Genomic DNA, 17,893 nt, shown 5'->3' with positions numbered 1-17,893 from the left:
TCTGAGGTACTTTATCCTCACCCCTCAGCTTACTTGCTTTACTTTTTTGAGATAGGGTCTAGCTGTGTGGCTTAGGCTAGCCTGGAACTTGCTGTGTAGCACAGGTTGGCCTGAATGCTGTGTTCTTAGGTGTGTATCACTGCCCCCAGATGCTCCCAGTGCACGAGGCTGACGTTTTCCAGATAAGCAGAATGCACTGGGTGCTCTCATGTGAGGGCTGACGTCTCATTCCGAGTCTGCACTGTCCTTTGCACAGAAGGAACAAGCAAACAGCACAGTCACAGAGGCCGTGCTTAGCCGTGCTTCTGGCTCATGCCTGTTTACTTTGGCTCCACTACAGAGGTCAGATCCTAAGGAAGTAACCGGTACCTTGTTCACCTTAAAAATAAGACTAGAACTTGTGCCTGTGTATGTGACTAAATGTTTCTTAGTATGAAAACTGATGGATTCTCTTTCTTCATAATAAGATCACAGAAATACATTGCTGTTACTTACTAAAAACAGCAAATAGACTTAGAAAACAAAGGCCTCATTATGTAGCCCTGGCTGTACTAGAACTAACTAAACCAGAGAGATCTGCCTGCTTTTGCCAGTTGAGTGCTAGTGTTAATGATGTGGACCACCATGCCTGGCTAGACTTCCTTACTGGCAGTGTAGACCCTTTTCACTATCCACACCTCACACCAGAGGTACATTTATTAAAACAGGTGAAACTAAGATCGTTGGCCAAAGTCAATGTTCACTTTAAGATTTACACTTGGTGCTATATATTCTGTGGATTTTGATATATATGCAGAGTAGCTTCACAACCTTCACAATCAGTTGTACTGTCACACACACACACACACACACACACACACACACACACACACCCTCTGGCAGCCATTAGTCTCTTTTTTGTCTCCCTGCTTTTACCTTTCCCAGAATGTTCTATTAGTTGGAATCATGCAGTATGTAGTCTTTTCAGACTGTTTTTTTCCAATTAGTAATAGACACCCTGTAGTCTTTAATGCAACGATAACCCATTTCTTTTTAGTATTACATTGTTTGAGAGCTGGGGATTTAGAAAGCCTGGATGCGTATAATAAGAACAAAAACTAAACAAACAAATGAACAAACACATTCCACTCTTTGGAGGTAAGACATCTTGGTTCCTTGCAAGTTTTGATAGCTATTATTAAAGCTTCTGTGAGCATGCCGGTGCAGGTGGTGTGTGGAGAAGTTTCAGTGAATTTGGGTGAATGCAAAGGGAAGCATCGGTTTGACGGGTGGTCAGAGCATTCGGCTCTGTGAGAAGCTGCCACACCGTCTTCCAGAGCAGCTGTGCTACTTTCGCAAAGGTAGTTTTCATGGCCTCACAACCTCAGTTTTTATGGACCTTGTTAAGAATTCTGGCCTGGTAGCATGTGAATTGGTCTTAAGTTTTAATTTGGTGACTTGTTTCTTAGAGTCCTAGAGACTACTTAATTATGTGCAATAATTATTTAACTTTTTTTAAACAGTGGCAAAAAAAGGGGGTTTAGTAAAGGAGGGAAGCATAGTGAATGGGAGGGAGGTCATGAAAAGAGCGGCGAGATGAAGGGAAATAGGAGTGGGGAGGAGAGGCCTTGCTGACCTTTACACCATCTTGAGGATCCTAAATGCGGAGGTCAAAAAGTCCTTAAAGAGCCTTCACATCTTGGACACTGGCCCTTGGTTGAGTCTCACAGGGCACACATTCGTTCTTCAAGGTTTGTAGGTGTGCTGCTGAAGCAAGCTCAGCCCTTCTCAGAGAAGAGCTGACTTTGATGGGCAGATACGTCAGTTTTTCTTTTTGAGTTGTGTCTTCTGTTGTCTTGTCAAGAGACACTTTGCATAGTCTTAGATCCCAAAGATTTTCTTATTTATGTGTACATGTCTAAGAGTCGTGATTATACATTTGTATATGAGTTTGTGTTTCATTTTAAATTTAATAAAAGCTGGGGGTTTACAGTTTGAGAGGCTTTTTAAGTACAGGTCTACCTTGTTCTTATGCCTTATCATCCAGACAGGTCGCCTGTTACAATTTGAATCCTGTCAGAGGACTGTGTTAGACTTGTTAGTCTCACAGAGTACATCAGTGGGTTGAAGAGACTTGTAAGCGGGTCCCCTCACTCCGCTGAGGCAAGGACAGTGACGGGCAGCAGGGCATTTGGAGAGCTGAAAGGGGCAGTTACCTTATTAGGGGAGAAGACACCGGGGAAGACACGTTAGAACAGCACTCTGAATGAGTAGAATGAGGCTAATGAGGCAGGGTGATGATTGAAGGACATTTTCAGCAGCCACAGTAGCACAGAGGCACCCAGAAAGGAACCGCCTTTGGGGATGCAGACGTGGGACCTGTGGACAGGTTACTGCTGTCCGGTTTCAGTGCTCGAGCTAGGCAGTAAGTTGTCAAATAAGCACTGACAATCAGATATGCCTGGTTTCGTGAGCTTCTGCTTGATGCTCAGAACTTAGGAAAATGTTTGCAAAGTAAACAGGGGCCTGGAGAGCATAGTTCTGAACACTCACTTATGAATAGTGGTTCTGAGACCATGTTTGTATTCTTTAAAAATTTATTGTCATTAATTCTTTTATGTATGTGTGTGTTTTGGCTGAATGTAATGTCTGTGTGCCATTTGCATGTCTGGTGCCCAGGAAGGCCAGTGAAGGGCATTGGATCCCCTGAGACTGAAGTCATAGTGAACTGCTATGTGGGTGGCTGGGACATGAACCCCAGGTCCTCTGCAAGGGCAGCCAGGGCTCCTAACCTCTGAGCCATCTGTCCAGCCCCCTGTTTACTCTTTATAGTAAACATTTTTCCTAAGACTGGTTCTATATCCTTATAACATTCTTATGTAAGTTTGGAGCTGGGGCGATGACTCAGCTGTAAAATGCCTGATAGTGAAGCACTAGGAGCTGAATTTGGTTTCCCAGCACAGCAGCATGCATGTGTAACGTCACTGTGGAAGTGGTAATGATGACACACAGACCTAGTCAGTGAGCTCCAGGGTTAGCGAGACATTGTGTCTCAAGAGGAAGGTGGAAAGTGATTAAGGAAGACCCCGACACTGACCTCTGGCCTGCACAGACATGCAAGGATCGCTCTCACCACATCAAACATACACATATACACACAGAGCACACATGTGCACATACACACTACATATATGCACACCACATATATACACACACACCACACATATGCACACACATACCACTCATATGCACACACACACCACACATATGCATACACCACACATGTGCACACACACATAGGCGCACACACAGAACACAATGTACCCACACACACAACACATATGTGCCCATACACACCACACATATGCACAAATACACACACCACGTATTCACACACAGACACACCACATATGCACACACATATACCAAACACATGCACACACAAAATATAGTTTGTATTTTTTAAAATAAATCAGCATGGCATAAATAAATGAAAATAAAGGAAACTACAGGAATCTGAGATGTTGCAAGCTGTAGCTATTCAAGCACTACTGCATGTATATGTTCATGTTGCACCTACATGTGGAATCACTGTGAACATACAGCAACAAATGTACTTAATGTACAGCCGTGTGGCCTTGGCAGCTCATACACTTTAAACTCAGCAATGCTTCTTCCAAACGGTCAGTATCCTGTTTATAAAGTTGAGACCTAACCAAAGTACAAGTTATTTTAGTTACATCTCTGAAAAATTTAGTGTTTAATAAACTGTTCAAAGGTACTTTCTCATGTAAACAAAGTTGGTTTCTAGGCTCTGGTCATCATAACCTGGTTTCCTCGTATAGTATCAGATGGGGTACTGCAGTCACGTTAGACTTGGGTCAGCCTGTTCTGTGGTATCTTCTTGAGCAGTGATATAAAAATGCCGCCACCTAAGGATTAGCTACAAAGCTTTGTTTATATTCCTTGGAAAGTAATTTTCATCTTTTAAAGATTTAGCTGTTTCAAGTGAGAAATAGGTATTGTTAGAAGTCAGCCAGACTAGTTTAGTTTAACAACCTGGAGGAGAGTTGAGAAGGTGGTGTAGGTCAAACCACGGTGTGCCAAAACTCACAACACTGTTACCTATAGGCCACAAGGAGCCACCAAAGGCTGGACACGTGGAGAATTAGGACCCAAAGCTGAGTTTGAGGAGGGAGTCACTGAAGCTTCCTTCCGTGCACTGTTGTGCTCCCTTGGCCAGAGGCTGCTGGTGTGTGCACCAAACTAGACAAGTGAGAGCACCCTCTTCTCTCCGAGCTGGGGTGGTCCCAGCCAACGTCCCACTTACAACAGGGGATAAACAGCCTTGACTTTGCAGATCACCGTGTCAGAACGACGTGAGACTGGGAATGTGGACAGCTGATTTCCTCAATTTTTTTGGCATAAAGTTAAAAGGGGGGGTGGTGAAGGTAGATGGAAGGAAGAGAAGGAGAAGAACATGAGCGGGCAGACATGACAGGCGCTCTCGGGATTGACAGCTCTGCTTTGTAATAGTCCCCAGGGCCCTGGTTCCTGTAGGTCCTCTTATCTCAGCCACCTTCCAACTACATGCACCAAAAATTCCATTAATTTTCTGTTGCTTTGACAAAACACCATGACCAAAAGCCAGTTATAAAGGAAAAGTTTGTTCTGGCGTACAGCTTTATAGAACGGTCAGCTGTGGCCACGAGACACACTGGCAGGAGCAGCAGCATCTGTAAGCACAAGGCGGAGCGTGCGAGGCGGGAGTAAGGAGAAGCTGCACACCCTCACAGCCTGCCTTCAGCAACTGCTTCCTCCAGGAAAGCTGCGCCTTCCAGACCTCCCAGACCTCCCAGACAGTCGCACCAACTGGGGCTCACATTCCCGAGTCTGTAGGGGACATTTCTCATCCCTTAATTACTTTCCAAGGAATATGAACAAGCTTTGTAGCTAATCCTTAGGTGGCAGCATTTTTATATCACTGATGGTAGGAAGAATCAGTTTGACTTTTTAATCAGCAGCAGCGATGATGTCTGTATCCATATCTGCGTGCAGTCACTATGACAACCAACCAGAGAAGCATGAAACAGTTTAGGCTCCAGTTAGGTCGCTCTGGCCGCTGGGCTTTACGAAAGTCGGTGGCTTTCTGTGGTCAGTACTTCTTACTGCGTCTGACTACCTTGTCTGTGAAATGGGAAATAGAATATGAGTTTCAGGAGAAGTAAAAGATGTCCAGGCTGTGCGGCATGGCAGACAGCCACACCCCTCCAATCCTGGGCAGTGTGGGCCCAGTGGGCGCCATTGCAATGAGCAAGTATATATCATTGGAGAGATGGGAGCGACAGAGAAGGTAAGAAGTTAGTACACAATGAAGAGAGAACTGGAAACAGGCTGGTGGTGAGGAACAGCCTGATGTGAGAGAGGCCTGCACTGCCACCTGAGATCATGATGACCTCTGGGCCTGTGCTCCTCAGGGCCACATCTGCGTCTGGGTCCTGCCACAGCAGGGGCCTGTGCTACCATCAGAGGCCATGCTGATCTGCCACCACACAGTGGCGCCCTGCCCGCATGCACGGGAGAGCTGGCCCCACCAACCAGGGGAGAGCTGGCCCTGAGCCTTGTCTGGCCAGCAGGAGAGTCAGCTCTGCTGGTGTGGGTGTGGGAGAGCTGACAGGCTGATCAATTTAGCTACCACTTAGGCCCAGATCCAGGGCTTTGAGCTGGTCCACCCCAGCATCTACCCTATCTATGAGCTGCTGGAATGTGTGAAGGATCTGGTCCTGCAGAAACAAAGCTGCAGGACCTCCATGACTCAGGGCAAAAGTAGACTATCCCAGAGGAGTCTTGGTGACATTCTAGTATTTGTATAGCAGAAACCAGAGGCCTCAAACCAGGCCAAGGCCAATGACTCATTGTAAAGAGCGTTTGCAAGTAGAGCTGTTTGGATAAAAGAGTGTGTGACTGTGTGACACACCATGACAAACTGCAGCTTCCATGGCGAGGTGCTTTGTGGGGAAGGTTGCAAGGGTGGAGGGGTAGATACGGAAGGCTGGGAAATGAGTGCAGTTGGGGTGCGTGATGTGAAATCCACAAAGAATTGGGGCTGGGGATTTAGCTCAGTGGTAGAGCGCTTACCTAGGAAGCACAAGGCCCTGGGTTCGGTCCCCAGCTCCGAAAAAAAGAACCAAAAAAAAAAAAAAAAAAAAAAAAAAGAAATCCACAAAGAATCAATAAAAGAATCAAATGATAGGGGGCTGGAGAGGTGGCTCAGCAGTTAAGAGCACTGACTGCTCTTCCAGAGGCCCTGAGTTCACTTCCCATCTGCAGTGGGATCCGATGGCCTCTTCTGGTGCATCTGAAGACAGCGACAGTGTGTCCACATACATGAAATAAATAAATCTTAAAAAAAAATCCTGATAGATGTGAAAATTCTTTGAACATGGAGTGTTGTGCAAACTTAAGATTCTTTATTTTATAATTAATATACTTAGCATCTTAGTTTGGCTTCTGTTGCTATGGCAAAACACCATGGCTGTAAGAAACCTGGGGAGGAAAGGGTTAACTTGGCTCATAGGTTCCAGCCCATCGTCAGTGGACTGAGGAAAGCCCACCACGAACCTGGACACAGACCCTGGAGGAAGCTGCTTACTGGCTCCTCCTCAGCGAACCCAGCTGCTTTCTTAGACAACCCAGCCACCCGCCCAGGGGTTGAACCCCACAAGTGGGCGGCGCCCACCCCGCCCACATCTATCATCAGTCTAGAAACTGTCCCACAGGCTGCACACTAGCCAGCCTGATGGAGACACTTTCTCCACTCAGTTGTGGTCCCTCTCAGATGACTGGAGATTGTGTCAATGTTGAGAAAATATCAAACTGATACATTTAGTTACTGTGTTAGCTTGAATGCTAGCCTGGAGAGCCTACCTTAAATGGCAGTTAGGTAAAGTGTAAGTTAGCACACAGTGTCAGAGTAGTAGTGGTTCCCTGCATGACTGAAACAGGCTGCGGAGTTCAAGTGCCATACCCGTTTAACAACATTTACGCTCCAATGGATCACTCATGGTACCCCAGTAGCATGTCAGACCAGGCCTATTGACGAGGAGTGGTGTAAGGTTTTATCAGAGAACTGTTTGGTTTTTTTTTTAACTTTTTGTTTAGAATAATTTTTATTTTTCCATATTTTAAGAATATGGATTTTTTAATAATTGGATATTTTAAGAATTGGATTTATTGGTGGCTGGAGAGATGGCTCAGCGGTTTAGAGCATGACTGCTCTTCCAGAGGTCCCGAGTTCAATTCCCAGCAACCACATGGTGGCTCACAACCATCTGTAAAGAGATCCGATGCCCTCTTCTGGTGTGTCTGAAGACAGCTACACTGTACTTGTATATAATAAATGAATAAATCTTTAAAAAAAGTTTAAAATAAAAAAAAGAATTGGATTTATTTATTTTATATGTATGAATATTTTGCCTGTGTGTATTTATGTGCATCCTGTGCATGTTTGGTGTCTGTGGAGGTCAGAAGAGGGCCCCAGGTCCCCTGAACTGGAGTTATGGACAGTTAGGAGCTGCCATGTGCATGCTGGGAGCTGAACCTGAACCTTGGCAAGAACAGCAAGTGCTGTTGATCTTTAAGCCGTCTCTTTAAGTCCCCTGAAAATGGATATCTAAAGTTATATTCCAGCTTTGATAGAGAATTTCCAGTATTTGGAAGGGGAGTATTTTTTGCATTTGTATTATAATCATCGTTCACTTGTCTTCACTAGGGTTCCATTGCTGTGAAGAGACACTGTGACCAAAGCAGCTCTTATAAAGGACAACATTTAATTGGGGCTGGCTCACAGACTCATTGGTTCAGTCCATTATCATCATGGCAGGAAGCATGGTGCTGGAGGAGCCAAGAGTTCTACATCTTGATCCACAGCAAGAGGCTGTGTACCACACTGGGCGTAGCTTGAGCATTGGAGACCTCAAAGCCCGCCCCCACAGTGACATAACTTCCTCTAACAAGGCCACACCTCCTTAGCCCCTTCCCATGGGCCAAACATTCAAACACATGAATCTATGGGGACCATACCTATTCTAATCCCACAGCACTTGGTGGCCTTTTTGAGAGCGTAGTCGTGATTAAGTTCAATCAAAATATATTCTGTAGCTAGGCGGCTTTTGCGTAGTTATGTACCAAGTTCAGATCTATTGCTTTTTCTGTTATCTTTATAGTCTATTGCATCTGCAGACATGGATTTCAACCAGTTAGAGGCATTCCTGACCGCTCAAACCAAGAAGCAAGGCGGCATCACCAGTGAACAAGCTGCAGTCATCTCCAAGTTTTGGAAGAGCCATAAGACAAAAATCCGAGAGAGCCTCATGAGCCAGAGCCGCTGGGACAACGGGCTTCGGGGCCTGCGCTGGAGAGTGGACGGCAAGTCCCAGTCACGGCACTCAACTCAAATACACAGCCCTGTTGCCATAATAGAGCTGGAATTTGGGAGAAGTGGACGGGTGAGTCTAACGTCAATCTCCCTTTGTAAACTGTGTTTTTATTACTCATTATTGATCCACACACTTAGTTTACTTTTATTTAACTGTGTTTGCAGAGGTAATCCTAAAATCACTTTCAGAGGTAGAATCCTGTTGGTGTTTTCGGTTACAGAGTCTAGAAAGCAGCCTTGCGGTTGTCTCCAACGGGCAGGGTGGGACAGTTGTGACCGCAGTCTCCCAGGCATGAGAAAGACACCGAGAGCAGACGCTGAGGTTAGCCAGTGCAGAAGAGAGCCTTCCTGTCCTGTTATCTGGGTAGTGTTCCGGGATGGGAGAGATAAATCCTAATCTCTTAATATCAATGTGTTGTTCCTGAAGACTCCGTGCACCACCTCTGGCCTTAGGCTCTCAGATATTTTTCAGCCGGATCTCGATTATTGATGAGGCAGTGCTGCTTACCGTTGGAGTCTCCCGTGCTTAGAACAGGTGGTTTAGTGTCCGTGCGGCTTTTCCTAAAGCGATCCAACTCCTGCTGCAGGCACCTGCTAAAGTCCACTTCCGGTGACCTGGCTTACGTTTTTTGGAGCAGGGAAAAGGGGTAAGAAACTGGTAATTAGAGACTATCCAGACCACTGAGTTAATCACATTTATTTTTGATAAATAATCAAATAAGGGCTTTCATTATACCCTCTACTGGAAATGTATATCCTTTCTCATGATAAGCACAGTCTCTTTAGCTGGCTGGTTTCTTCACAGATGCTATTCTTTAGGGTTTTTTCCCCCCCTTTAATATTGACTTTAATGTAAGGCTTTTTGTTAATTAAGAAAATTAGAATGCCTTTTATTTGTTTAGTTTAGAACAGTGTTAATTGTAGCGTTAATGGGTTTGGGTTTATTTGATAGTGAAGTCAGGTCAGTCAATCCTTACGGTCTACAGAAATGTGCCTGCCCTTCCCCCCGGTACAAAGTCAACACAGGGCAGTGAGGAGAGTGAGAAAAGGATTAGCCGTTAGACTTGGAGTCTGTGTGGTATACACACAGGCCGTTCACTTTTTAGTCTGGCAATGGTGAGTGTACACATCCTTCTGTATCTCTCAGAAGATTGGTTTTAGGACACCATGCCCTTCACAGATACCAAAACCCAGGCCTAATCCTTTTCATAAAACTGTAGCATTTGCATGTAGTTTACATATACCCTCCTTTATTTTCAATAATTCTAGATTACTTATACTTCCTAAAGCAGTGTAAATTCTATGTACACTATTATGCTGAATAATGACAAAAAAAAGTCAGTACATGCTAGGTATAGATATTTGTGGTAGTATCTTGTGTTGTGGTTGGTTAAATCTTCAGTCGCGGAGCCTGTCGGGAGGAATCTACTCTATTTCATGTTGTCTTTAAGTACTTAACATGTGCTCAGGATATGAGAACACACACATCTGTTGTAAGAATCTTAGGAAATTATTATAGCAGTTCTTTAACCTAGTATTTCCCTGATACTTCTCAAACTAGGATTATAATGTGCCTTTCTGATTTTATTACAATAGTTTATAAGCCGTGCAGTCAAAGGCAGGAAGCCTCGACACACAGACCAGAATAGTCGAATCTGAAGTTATTTACCGTGTTCAGTAAATCACATGATTTACATCTGACTCTTTACATCAGTTTAGAGCGTGTCAGTGATGTCATTCTGAGGACCAACCTGATGTCAGTGCGCCGGCTCTCTCGGCCACACTCCCGCTTAGCACTGCTTGTGTTACATCCCAATGCTTCAGTATGCTGTCTTTCCACTTGGTTCTAGGCGTTTCTTTCCCTTTTCATACTATAAAATATTTATCTAATAAAAATAAATGTATACGCAATATAGAATTTTATATAAAGTACAACAAATATTTTCACTTCTTTGTAAAACTTTATACGTTCAAGCAGCACATTCCAGAATTCTATAAATATGGCCACACAGTGAGATACGAACATGTTTTTCATTTAAGTAGGTGAAAAGGATGAGAGTGTGCATTACAAACTTAAATTCCAGGAATATGTTGCTTTGATTGTGCTACAATGTGTTGTACTTCAGAGAATAACTTTCTCAAGCACAAGGCTTTTCTTGTTTCTGAGTAACCAGTTCCCTATAGAGCAACAGATGAGCCTTTTGTACTTGTTGTCAACTGTGTAAACGAGAGCAGAGCGTTGGCCAGAGGAGCCTTCTGTCCAACAGAGCGTGGGGACTTGTCCAGTGTGCTGCCACCCTCCCCGCAGTACGGCACCGGGCACACTTGTCAACAAAAGTCTCCTTGCCTTTCTCAGCAGCGCCCTTTTGTTTTGTTTTTGCTTTTGTTTTCCAAGACAGGGTTTCTGGGAAGCCCTGGTTGTCCTGGAACTGGCTCTCTAGACCAGGCTAGCCTCAGACCCAGAGATCTACCTGCCTCTCTCTCCTGAGCGCTGGGACTAAAGGCATGCACCACCATTGTCCCCCACGTCTCCTGAACGCCATTGTGTCTTCTTCAGTGTGTAGGATTCCTTCCAGTGGCTTCTGTACTTGTGGATCAGTGGTAATGAATTCCACAGCCTGTATTTATCAGGGAATTTTCTCCCTCTGCAATTGTGAAGAATACTTCTGAATACAGCAATCTAGACTGGCCATTGGTTCTCAGAGCTTGAAATGGGCCATCACTTCCCCCAGCCTCTAGATTTGTCAGAGAAAATCTGCTGTTATTCTGATGGATTTGCTGTTGTATATGATCTGACATTTTCCCCTATGATTCTCATTGCTCTTTTTTCTGTAAGTGTGATGTTGAACTGTAGCACATGTGGTTTGGCGTGGTTTCTGAATACTTCTGTATCTGGGTAGTCATCTCTTCCCCATATCTGGGAAATGTCTCTTGTAATTTTGTCAAATATATTTTCTGTACCTCTAACTTAAATAACTTCTCCTTCTTCTCTGTCTTTTCATTGTTTTTCATACATCTCATACTTTATATCTGCTTTTGTGATATCGGGAACTGAACCCAGGACATACATGCTAGGCAAGCACCCAGCCACCCAGCCACCCAGCCACCCAGCCACCCAGCCACCCAGCCATCCCTTCTTTTGTCATTTCTGTTTTTGAGCTAGAATGTCAGAAAGCTGCCTAAGCTTGCCTTAACCTTCTGTGAGCTCAGATGGGCCTTGAACTTGTGGCCCTCCCTCTGCTTCCAAGCAGCTGTTGTTATAGGCTACTTGGATAGGTCACTATGACGATAGCATAAGCCAATTAAAACAGTCACCTCTTCAATTAGAGTAAGTTTCGAAGGAGCAGAGAAACAAATGTAGTATGGTGTGCACATGTAGCCTCTCTTTTGGGAACAGGTGTGAGGCCTCTCTCTGTGCAGTCCCCAGCCCTGTGACACTTGCTGTGGATTTCCAGAGTAAACTAAAAATATATTTGATAATTTACAGAAGGGAGGGGGCTTGCCTCTAGATTTCACTGCCGCCGACTTAGCAGGGGTCTTTTCAGGATGGCTTCTTAGGGCTAGAGAGACAGGCTAGTGGTTAAGGCACTGCCTGCTCTTCCAGAGGACTCAGGTTTGATTTCCAATCCCCAGATGGTGGCAACTGTCGGTAACTCCAGTTCTAGGGGATCATCTTCTTGCCTCGGAGAGCACCACACGTGGTGCACAGATGTACATGAGTGCAAAATACTCACACACATAAAATAAACATGAAAAACAGTCGCTTCTCAGATGTACAGCCTGTAATTCCATCCTTGGTGAAGCAGAGCCTCAGGTCTCCTCCCACTTGGCTTCCTGGTAAGTGATTTGCATATTATGCTGTGGGCTTCAAGACTCATTTGCATCTGATTTTTTTTTCTGATAACTTCAACCTTCTGATCCAGAGTGCACACTTACAAACGAAGGAGTCACTACAGACAGAGTCAGCTCTCTGAGCGTGTACTAAATCCCCTGCTTTTACCGTGCTCCTCCTCACTTTTGCCAGTGACGGAGGAAAGGCTCCTGGAGGGAGCCCGGAGGGAGCCCGTCCCTTCTCATCGCTGTGCATGTTATTTCTCCCATTCCCAACGTCAGGCAGTTGGAGGTAGGCAGAAGAGCCAAGACAAGCAGAAGAGGGGGGGTTGGGGATTTAGCTCAGTGGTAGAGCGCCTAGCAAGCGCAAGGCCCTGGGTTCGGTCCCCAGCTCCGAAAAGAAAAAAGAAAAAGAAAAAAGAAAAAACAAAAAACAGACAAGCAGAAGCGGGCAGGCGAGGGCTGGGATCCTCCTTGCCTCTGTGTATCAGGCTCACCTGAAGGCCCTGAGACTCACGGCTGCTGAACTCTGTCTCAGACAAGGGCTGCTGCTTTAGGTTGGGTAGGAAAGGCTGATCTGAGTATCGAATGGCAGGAAGGTGCCAACCTCAGGAAGGTCTTGGAGACAAAACTTACAGCCAGGCTAAGAAGTTAGCCTTGCATCACAGTGTGCATGTGGAGGTCAGAGGACAAATATGCAAAGTCAGTGCTCTTTTTCTACCATGTGGATCCTGAGACTCAAACTCAGGTCATCAGACTTGGCAGCAAGCCCCCTTTCCTGCTGAGCCATCCTACCAGTCTGGGATGAAGTTTATATTCGAACTTAAATCTGTTAGAGCCACTACTTTAATTTTCTTGTGTTCTGCTAAAAGTGAAGCTAGACCTAAGACCTTTTTCATCTAAACAGAATGCCTACAAGATTAATAGTGTTATGACTACCCCAATGAATTTTTATAACATGATGATAGCCTACACCTAAATATACTGTACAGTGCACTTTGCTGTGTTTCATTTGCAGTACTGCAGCTAAGTCCCAAGTCTCCCAAATGCTAGGTAAGTTCTCAACCAGTGATCGACAGCCCTGGCCCCCATAGTTCACAGTTGTGTCCCTGGGAAGTTATGCAGATATTTTGCATTGGTTCAGTCAAGAAGAACTTCAGGGGTTTTTTTTGTTGGTTTTTTTTTTTTTTTGTGGATTCTCCTGAAGATCTTGCTTCCTGGGACCTGTGTAAGTTCAGAGCTGAGACGTTGCCCTGTCCTGTGTCGTCTCCTTAGGAGAGCTCTGTTCAAGCTCCTGTGAGCACTGTTGCTGTGTCATCTGTGCAGACAGATGAGCACAATAAGGTTCTCCTCCAGCCTGCATGTACACCTGCACGTCAGAAAAAGCACAGATCCCATTAGAGATGGTTGTGAGCCACCATGTGATTGCCTGGGAATTGAACTCAGGACCTCTGGAAGAGCAGCTACCACTATTAACTTCCGGGCCATCTCTCCAGACCGCCCATACATGCATACGTTTTACTTCTCTAGTTTAATTTTTTTGAGCACACGAGGTGTGTGCAGTGCTTTGCCTTGAGCCTACAGTGGAGGAGACTCAGACTGCACCTGTGCTGCACTGCTATGCAAAGATTGGCCAGAGCGTATGAGGTCTTACTAACGTCTCCAGAGGAAAGCATGTATTTGCTGAACAAAGCCCTGTGTGTTCTTTGAAATGAAGAGTTCTTTATTTCAGTGAAACCCAGTATCCTCATCTATACTTCCCTGCACTACTCTTTGGAACTTTTTTTACATTTTAAAATTGCATTCATTTATTCAGTTGGGGTTAGGGTATGTGCCAGGGTTCAAATGTGAAGATCAGAGGACAGCTTGCTGAGAGCAGGACACTCTTTCCTCCTTGTGGGTCTCAGAGTCAGAATTCAGGTCACCAGTCTTGGTGGCACTTGCCTTTACTGGCTGAGCCATCTTGCCACCATCTTGGCAACTTTTTGTATTGACTTAGCTTCTTTAAAACAAGGTAAAAGTAAACATATGTTACCTTTAATCTTATTTTTAGATTCCTGGTCATTTATGACTCCTGTATACTATATATTTGGCCATTATATTTTATTAACTGAAAGGGTGTGTGCATGTGTGTGTATGTGTGTGTGTGTGTGTGTGTGTGTGTATGTGTGTTGAGAGAGAGAGAGAGAGAGAGAGAGAGAGAGAGAGAGAGAGAGAATATGAGAATGAGTGTGTGTGAGCCTAAGGCTAACCTTGGTTGTTGTTCCTTTGGTTCCATACACCTTGTCTTTCTAAAAAGGGGCTGTCAGTGGTCTGCATTTCACCAAGTAGGACAGGCTGGTTGCTGTCCGTCAGACTCCGGGATCCGCCTGCCTCTGCTGCTCCAGTGCTGAGATCTCAGCGTGCCCCAGTGTGTCCATCATTTTGATGTGGTTTCTAGGGATTGAACTCACGTGCTCTCTCACAATCGTTCAGGAAGTACGTTTGCATCTGATTTATCTTTTTGGTCACAAGATAGGAGTTTTACAGGATCCGATATATCTCCCCTTTTCTTTGAAACTCGAATGCCCGGTTTAAGGGATAATACCCTGCAGAAGTGAATGAGGAAACAAAGTCCTAAGTGATCACTGATAAGGGGCTGTGCTCATACTTCCTCTCACTTTTTCCTCAGCTAATGGACACAGGCACAGACTTTGGGAAAACCATTGAATTAATAAGCAAGCTTTGGAGGGGAAACCATAAAGTAGCTCCCGTGAAAGGATTACGAACTGCCTTACACTGTGTAGGAATGGGTATTTACTTGAATTGCTGGCTCATTGCTTCCATTGAAAACTTTGCAGTTAGCACGTGTGTCAGCATGCTGCAGAGTGGAACCCAGCCACAAAGGATGTGATGGCCCGCTTGGTACTCTGTGCTTGTGACACAGCCTCAAGTTAGACAATGTATCCAGAGCAACTGCCAAGCTGGAGGTCAGCTTGTTGGGGTGGAAGAGATGGTTTTTCTATTAAGGGTCACAGTGTAATTATGTTCGGGAATGGAGGACAGGAAGAGGAGGCTGGGATTAAGCCCCAGCCCCATTTCAGCTCCCATCTCTTGCTGTCCTTCCTTTTCTGCATGGTCACTTTGAACAACTCTGCGTGCTGGTCCTCCTTCCCCTTGGACTGATTTCTTCCACACCAGCCCTTTTCTCTGTTGCAGTGCCGCAGTTTAACTTCTAACCACTGATACATCATTAGCACTCTCTGAGTGCTTCTCATTGGCCAGGACCCAGCTCATCGCTTCACATTGGGCTGAATGTGTAATAGCCATGCACCAGCCACCACTCACGTGCTGCATGGGTGCTCATGGGCTTTCTCCCTGTGCACGTACATGTCACTCACAGTGACCTGTGGTGGGTGAGGAGTCTCGGTTCTCCAGCTGTGAGGTTAAAGGAGCCAGAGTTATGGACACTGTGTAACTGTCCAGATAGCGTGGTTTCTTACCATAAAGGTGTAGGGACTCATATTCATATTTTCATTCACATTCAGTTAGCTGCACAGATGAATCTTACCTGCTGCAGTCGGTCATGAGTTGATGATATTTAGCACTGTGCTTTAAATCCTGCTTTATATACGTTATTGTCCCTGCAACAGTGTCGTGTAAGGTAGGCATTAGGATTTCTTTTTAATAAATGAAGAGGATAAAAAAATTAGTTGTTCTGTAGATCACATAAGTAATTGTTTGCTCAAGTTAAAAGACAACAGATGTTCCAGTTCATTGACTTTTTCTGAAGGTCACATTGTCTTAAAGTATTGTCTGTTACAACTTCAGGATAAACTTGTGGAGGGAAATGGAGAGACACTTGCACAGGACCCAGGCCAGCCCCAGCACCTAGGTGGGCAGGCATCCGCAAGCGTCTGTAATTCCAGCTCCAGGAGCTCTGATGCCCTCTGCTGGCTCCTGCGGGCACCTGCACACACTGTGCGTACTCAGACACGGAGGACATACACACATAAAGAAAACAGATTCTGTTGCTTTTGTTCTTTTTGAGATAGGGTTTCTCCGTGTAGCCCTGTGTTGTCCTGGAGCTTGCTCTGTACACTAAGGACTCAAACTTACAGATGTCTGCCGCCATCTGCCTCCTGTGTGCTCGGATCAAAGGCCCGTGCCACCGCACCTGAACAAGTAACTCTTTAAAGTGGAGGTGACAGTGGCTCCACTGGAGCTGGCCTGTGGCCATCTGTTTGTGGCAGAGACTTCCTAGTCCCACACTAGTTAGACTTAGATGCGAGTTCTAAGTTTTCCTAGTGCTCTTTGACAACTGTAGCCTATAGAATGTGGACTCGCATTCTACAGGTTCTAAATGTCGACTGTGGGTTACCTCCGCCAGACTTTTTAATTTAAAGTCTACTTGCAAAAATACTCGAGATTTGCTTTTGTTTGTCATCTGGACTAATAAACTCAGTCTTCTGTTTAAATCCTGGAAAGTCTGACGTAAGATTTTTTAGAATAATACTTTATTTTTCTGGGCCATATGTGAGATGGTGATGGACAGGAAGTCTATGCTCTGCACTGCATTGGAGTCCATTTGCCTGTGTGTAAACCTGGATTTGCCTGTTTGTCTGCTTCTGATGCTGGCCCATTAGCATTTTTGCTATTCTCCATTTGCATTTCAAGAATAAACTTTAACTTTTGCCAGCTGTGTCCCCAGTCTAACATTTCAGAGCACTGGGCTTTGTAGAGGTGTCCTAGTCACTGCTCTCAGCTGAGAGCAGACACCACGACTCTGGCAACTCTTATAAAGGAAGCATTTAAGTGGGGCTGCCTTCCTGTTTCTGAGGCCGTCCATTGTCGGCATAGCTGGAAGCATGGGAGCACACAGACAGACATGGTGCTGGAGAGGCTGAGTTCTACATCCAGGTCTCAGGCAGCAGGGGAGAATCACTGGGCTGGCTTGGGCCACCCCTCCCCAATGACTCAATCCACCCAGCAAGGCCACACCTCCTAATCCCTTTCAAGCGCTGCCACTCCCTGATAAGTAAGCTTCAAAAGAATGAGCTTGTGGGGGCTGATCTTATTCAAACCACCACTTCCTCTCCCCCATTCAATGAGAATAATTTGTGCACTGCCTGATCTACAGTGCCCAGTTGAAGACTGGGACCTGTAATTAACCTTGGAAATAAATGGACTAGATTGCAGTTTAAGGGCAGAGCTGTCAGTGAGATGACAGTATTGCCACCCCTACCATGCAGTGCCTAAAAGCCCTACTCACTGCACTCATGCAGCCTGTAACTTTATTTCCATCCTCCCTGCGCTCATGCAGCCTGTAACTTTATTTCCATCCTCCCTGCGCTGTGCAGCCTGTAACTTTATTTCCATCCTCCCTGCGCTCATGCAGCCTGTAACTTTATTTCCATCCTCCCTGCGCTGTGCAGCCTGTAACTTTATTTCCATCCTCCCTGCGCTGTGCAGCCTGTAACTTTATTTCCATCCTCCCTGCGCTCATGCAGCCTGTAACTTTATTTCCACCATCCACTATGAAAGCCTCAGAAACAGTAACTGTGGAAGTGGTCATTTTATTGATTTTTAGCCTTATTTATGTTTGGGTTGGAATTTCATGGATTTCCTTGGGAAATAAGCCAGGAGGATAACCTCTGATGAGGATAT

The 17,893-nt window shown here is 45.2% G+C and overlaps 1 protein-coding gene across 4 annotated transcripts in view; it reads left to right on the top strand.

The window, feature by feature from the left end:
- Commd1 (copper metabolism domain containing 1) overlaps positions 1–17,893 on the top strand; it is a 97,876-nt gene that overhangs the window by 22,954 nt on the left and 57,029 nt on the right. For 3 of the 4 annotated variants that reach the window (NM_001115022.1, XM_087582672.1, XM_087582671.1), the window contains 1 exon segment: positions 8,205–8,486. The exons of the other annotated variant lie outside the window; for it this stretch is intronic. In NM_001115022.1, coding sequence (NP_001108494.1) covers positions 8,205–8,486 — 282 coding nt within the window. 4 annotated transcript variants of the gene reach the window in all.

Source organism: Rattus norvegicus, chromosome 14 (assembly GCF_021556685.1).
Source record: "Rattus norvegicus strain SHRSP/BbbUtx chromosome 14, alternate assembly SHRSP_T2T, whole genome shotgun sequence".
NCBI lineage: Eukaryota > Metazoa > Chordata > Mammalia > Rodentia > Muridae > Rattus > Rattus norvegicus.
The sequence above is the reverse complement of the archived record's forward strand: the minus strand, read 5'-3'. Positions and strand labels throughout refer to the sequence as shown.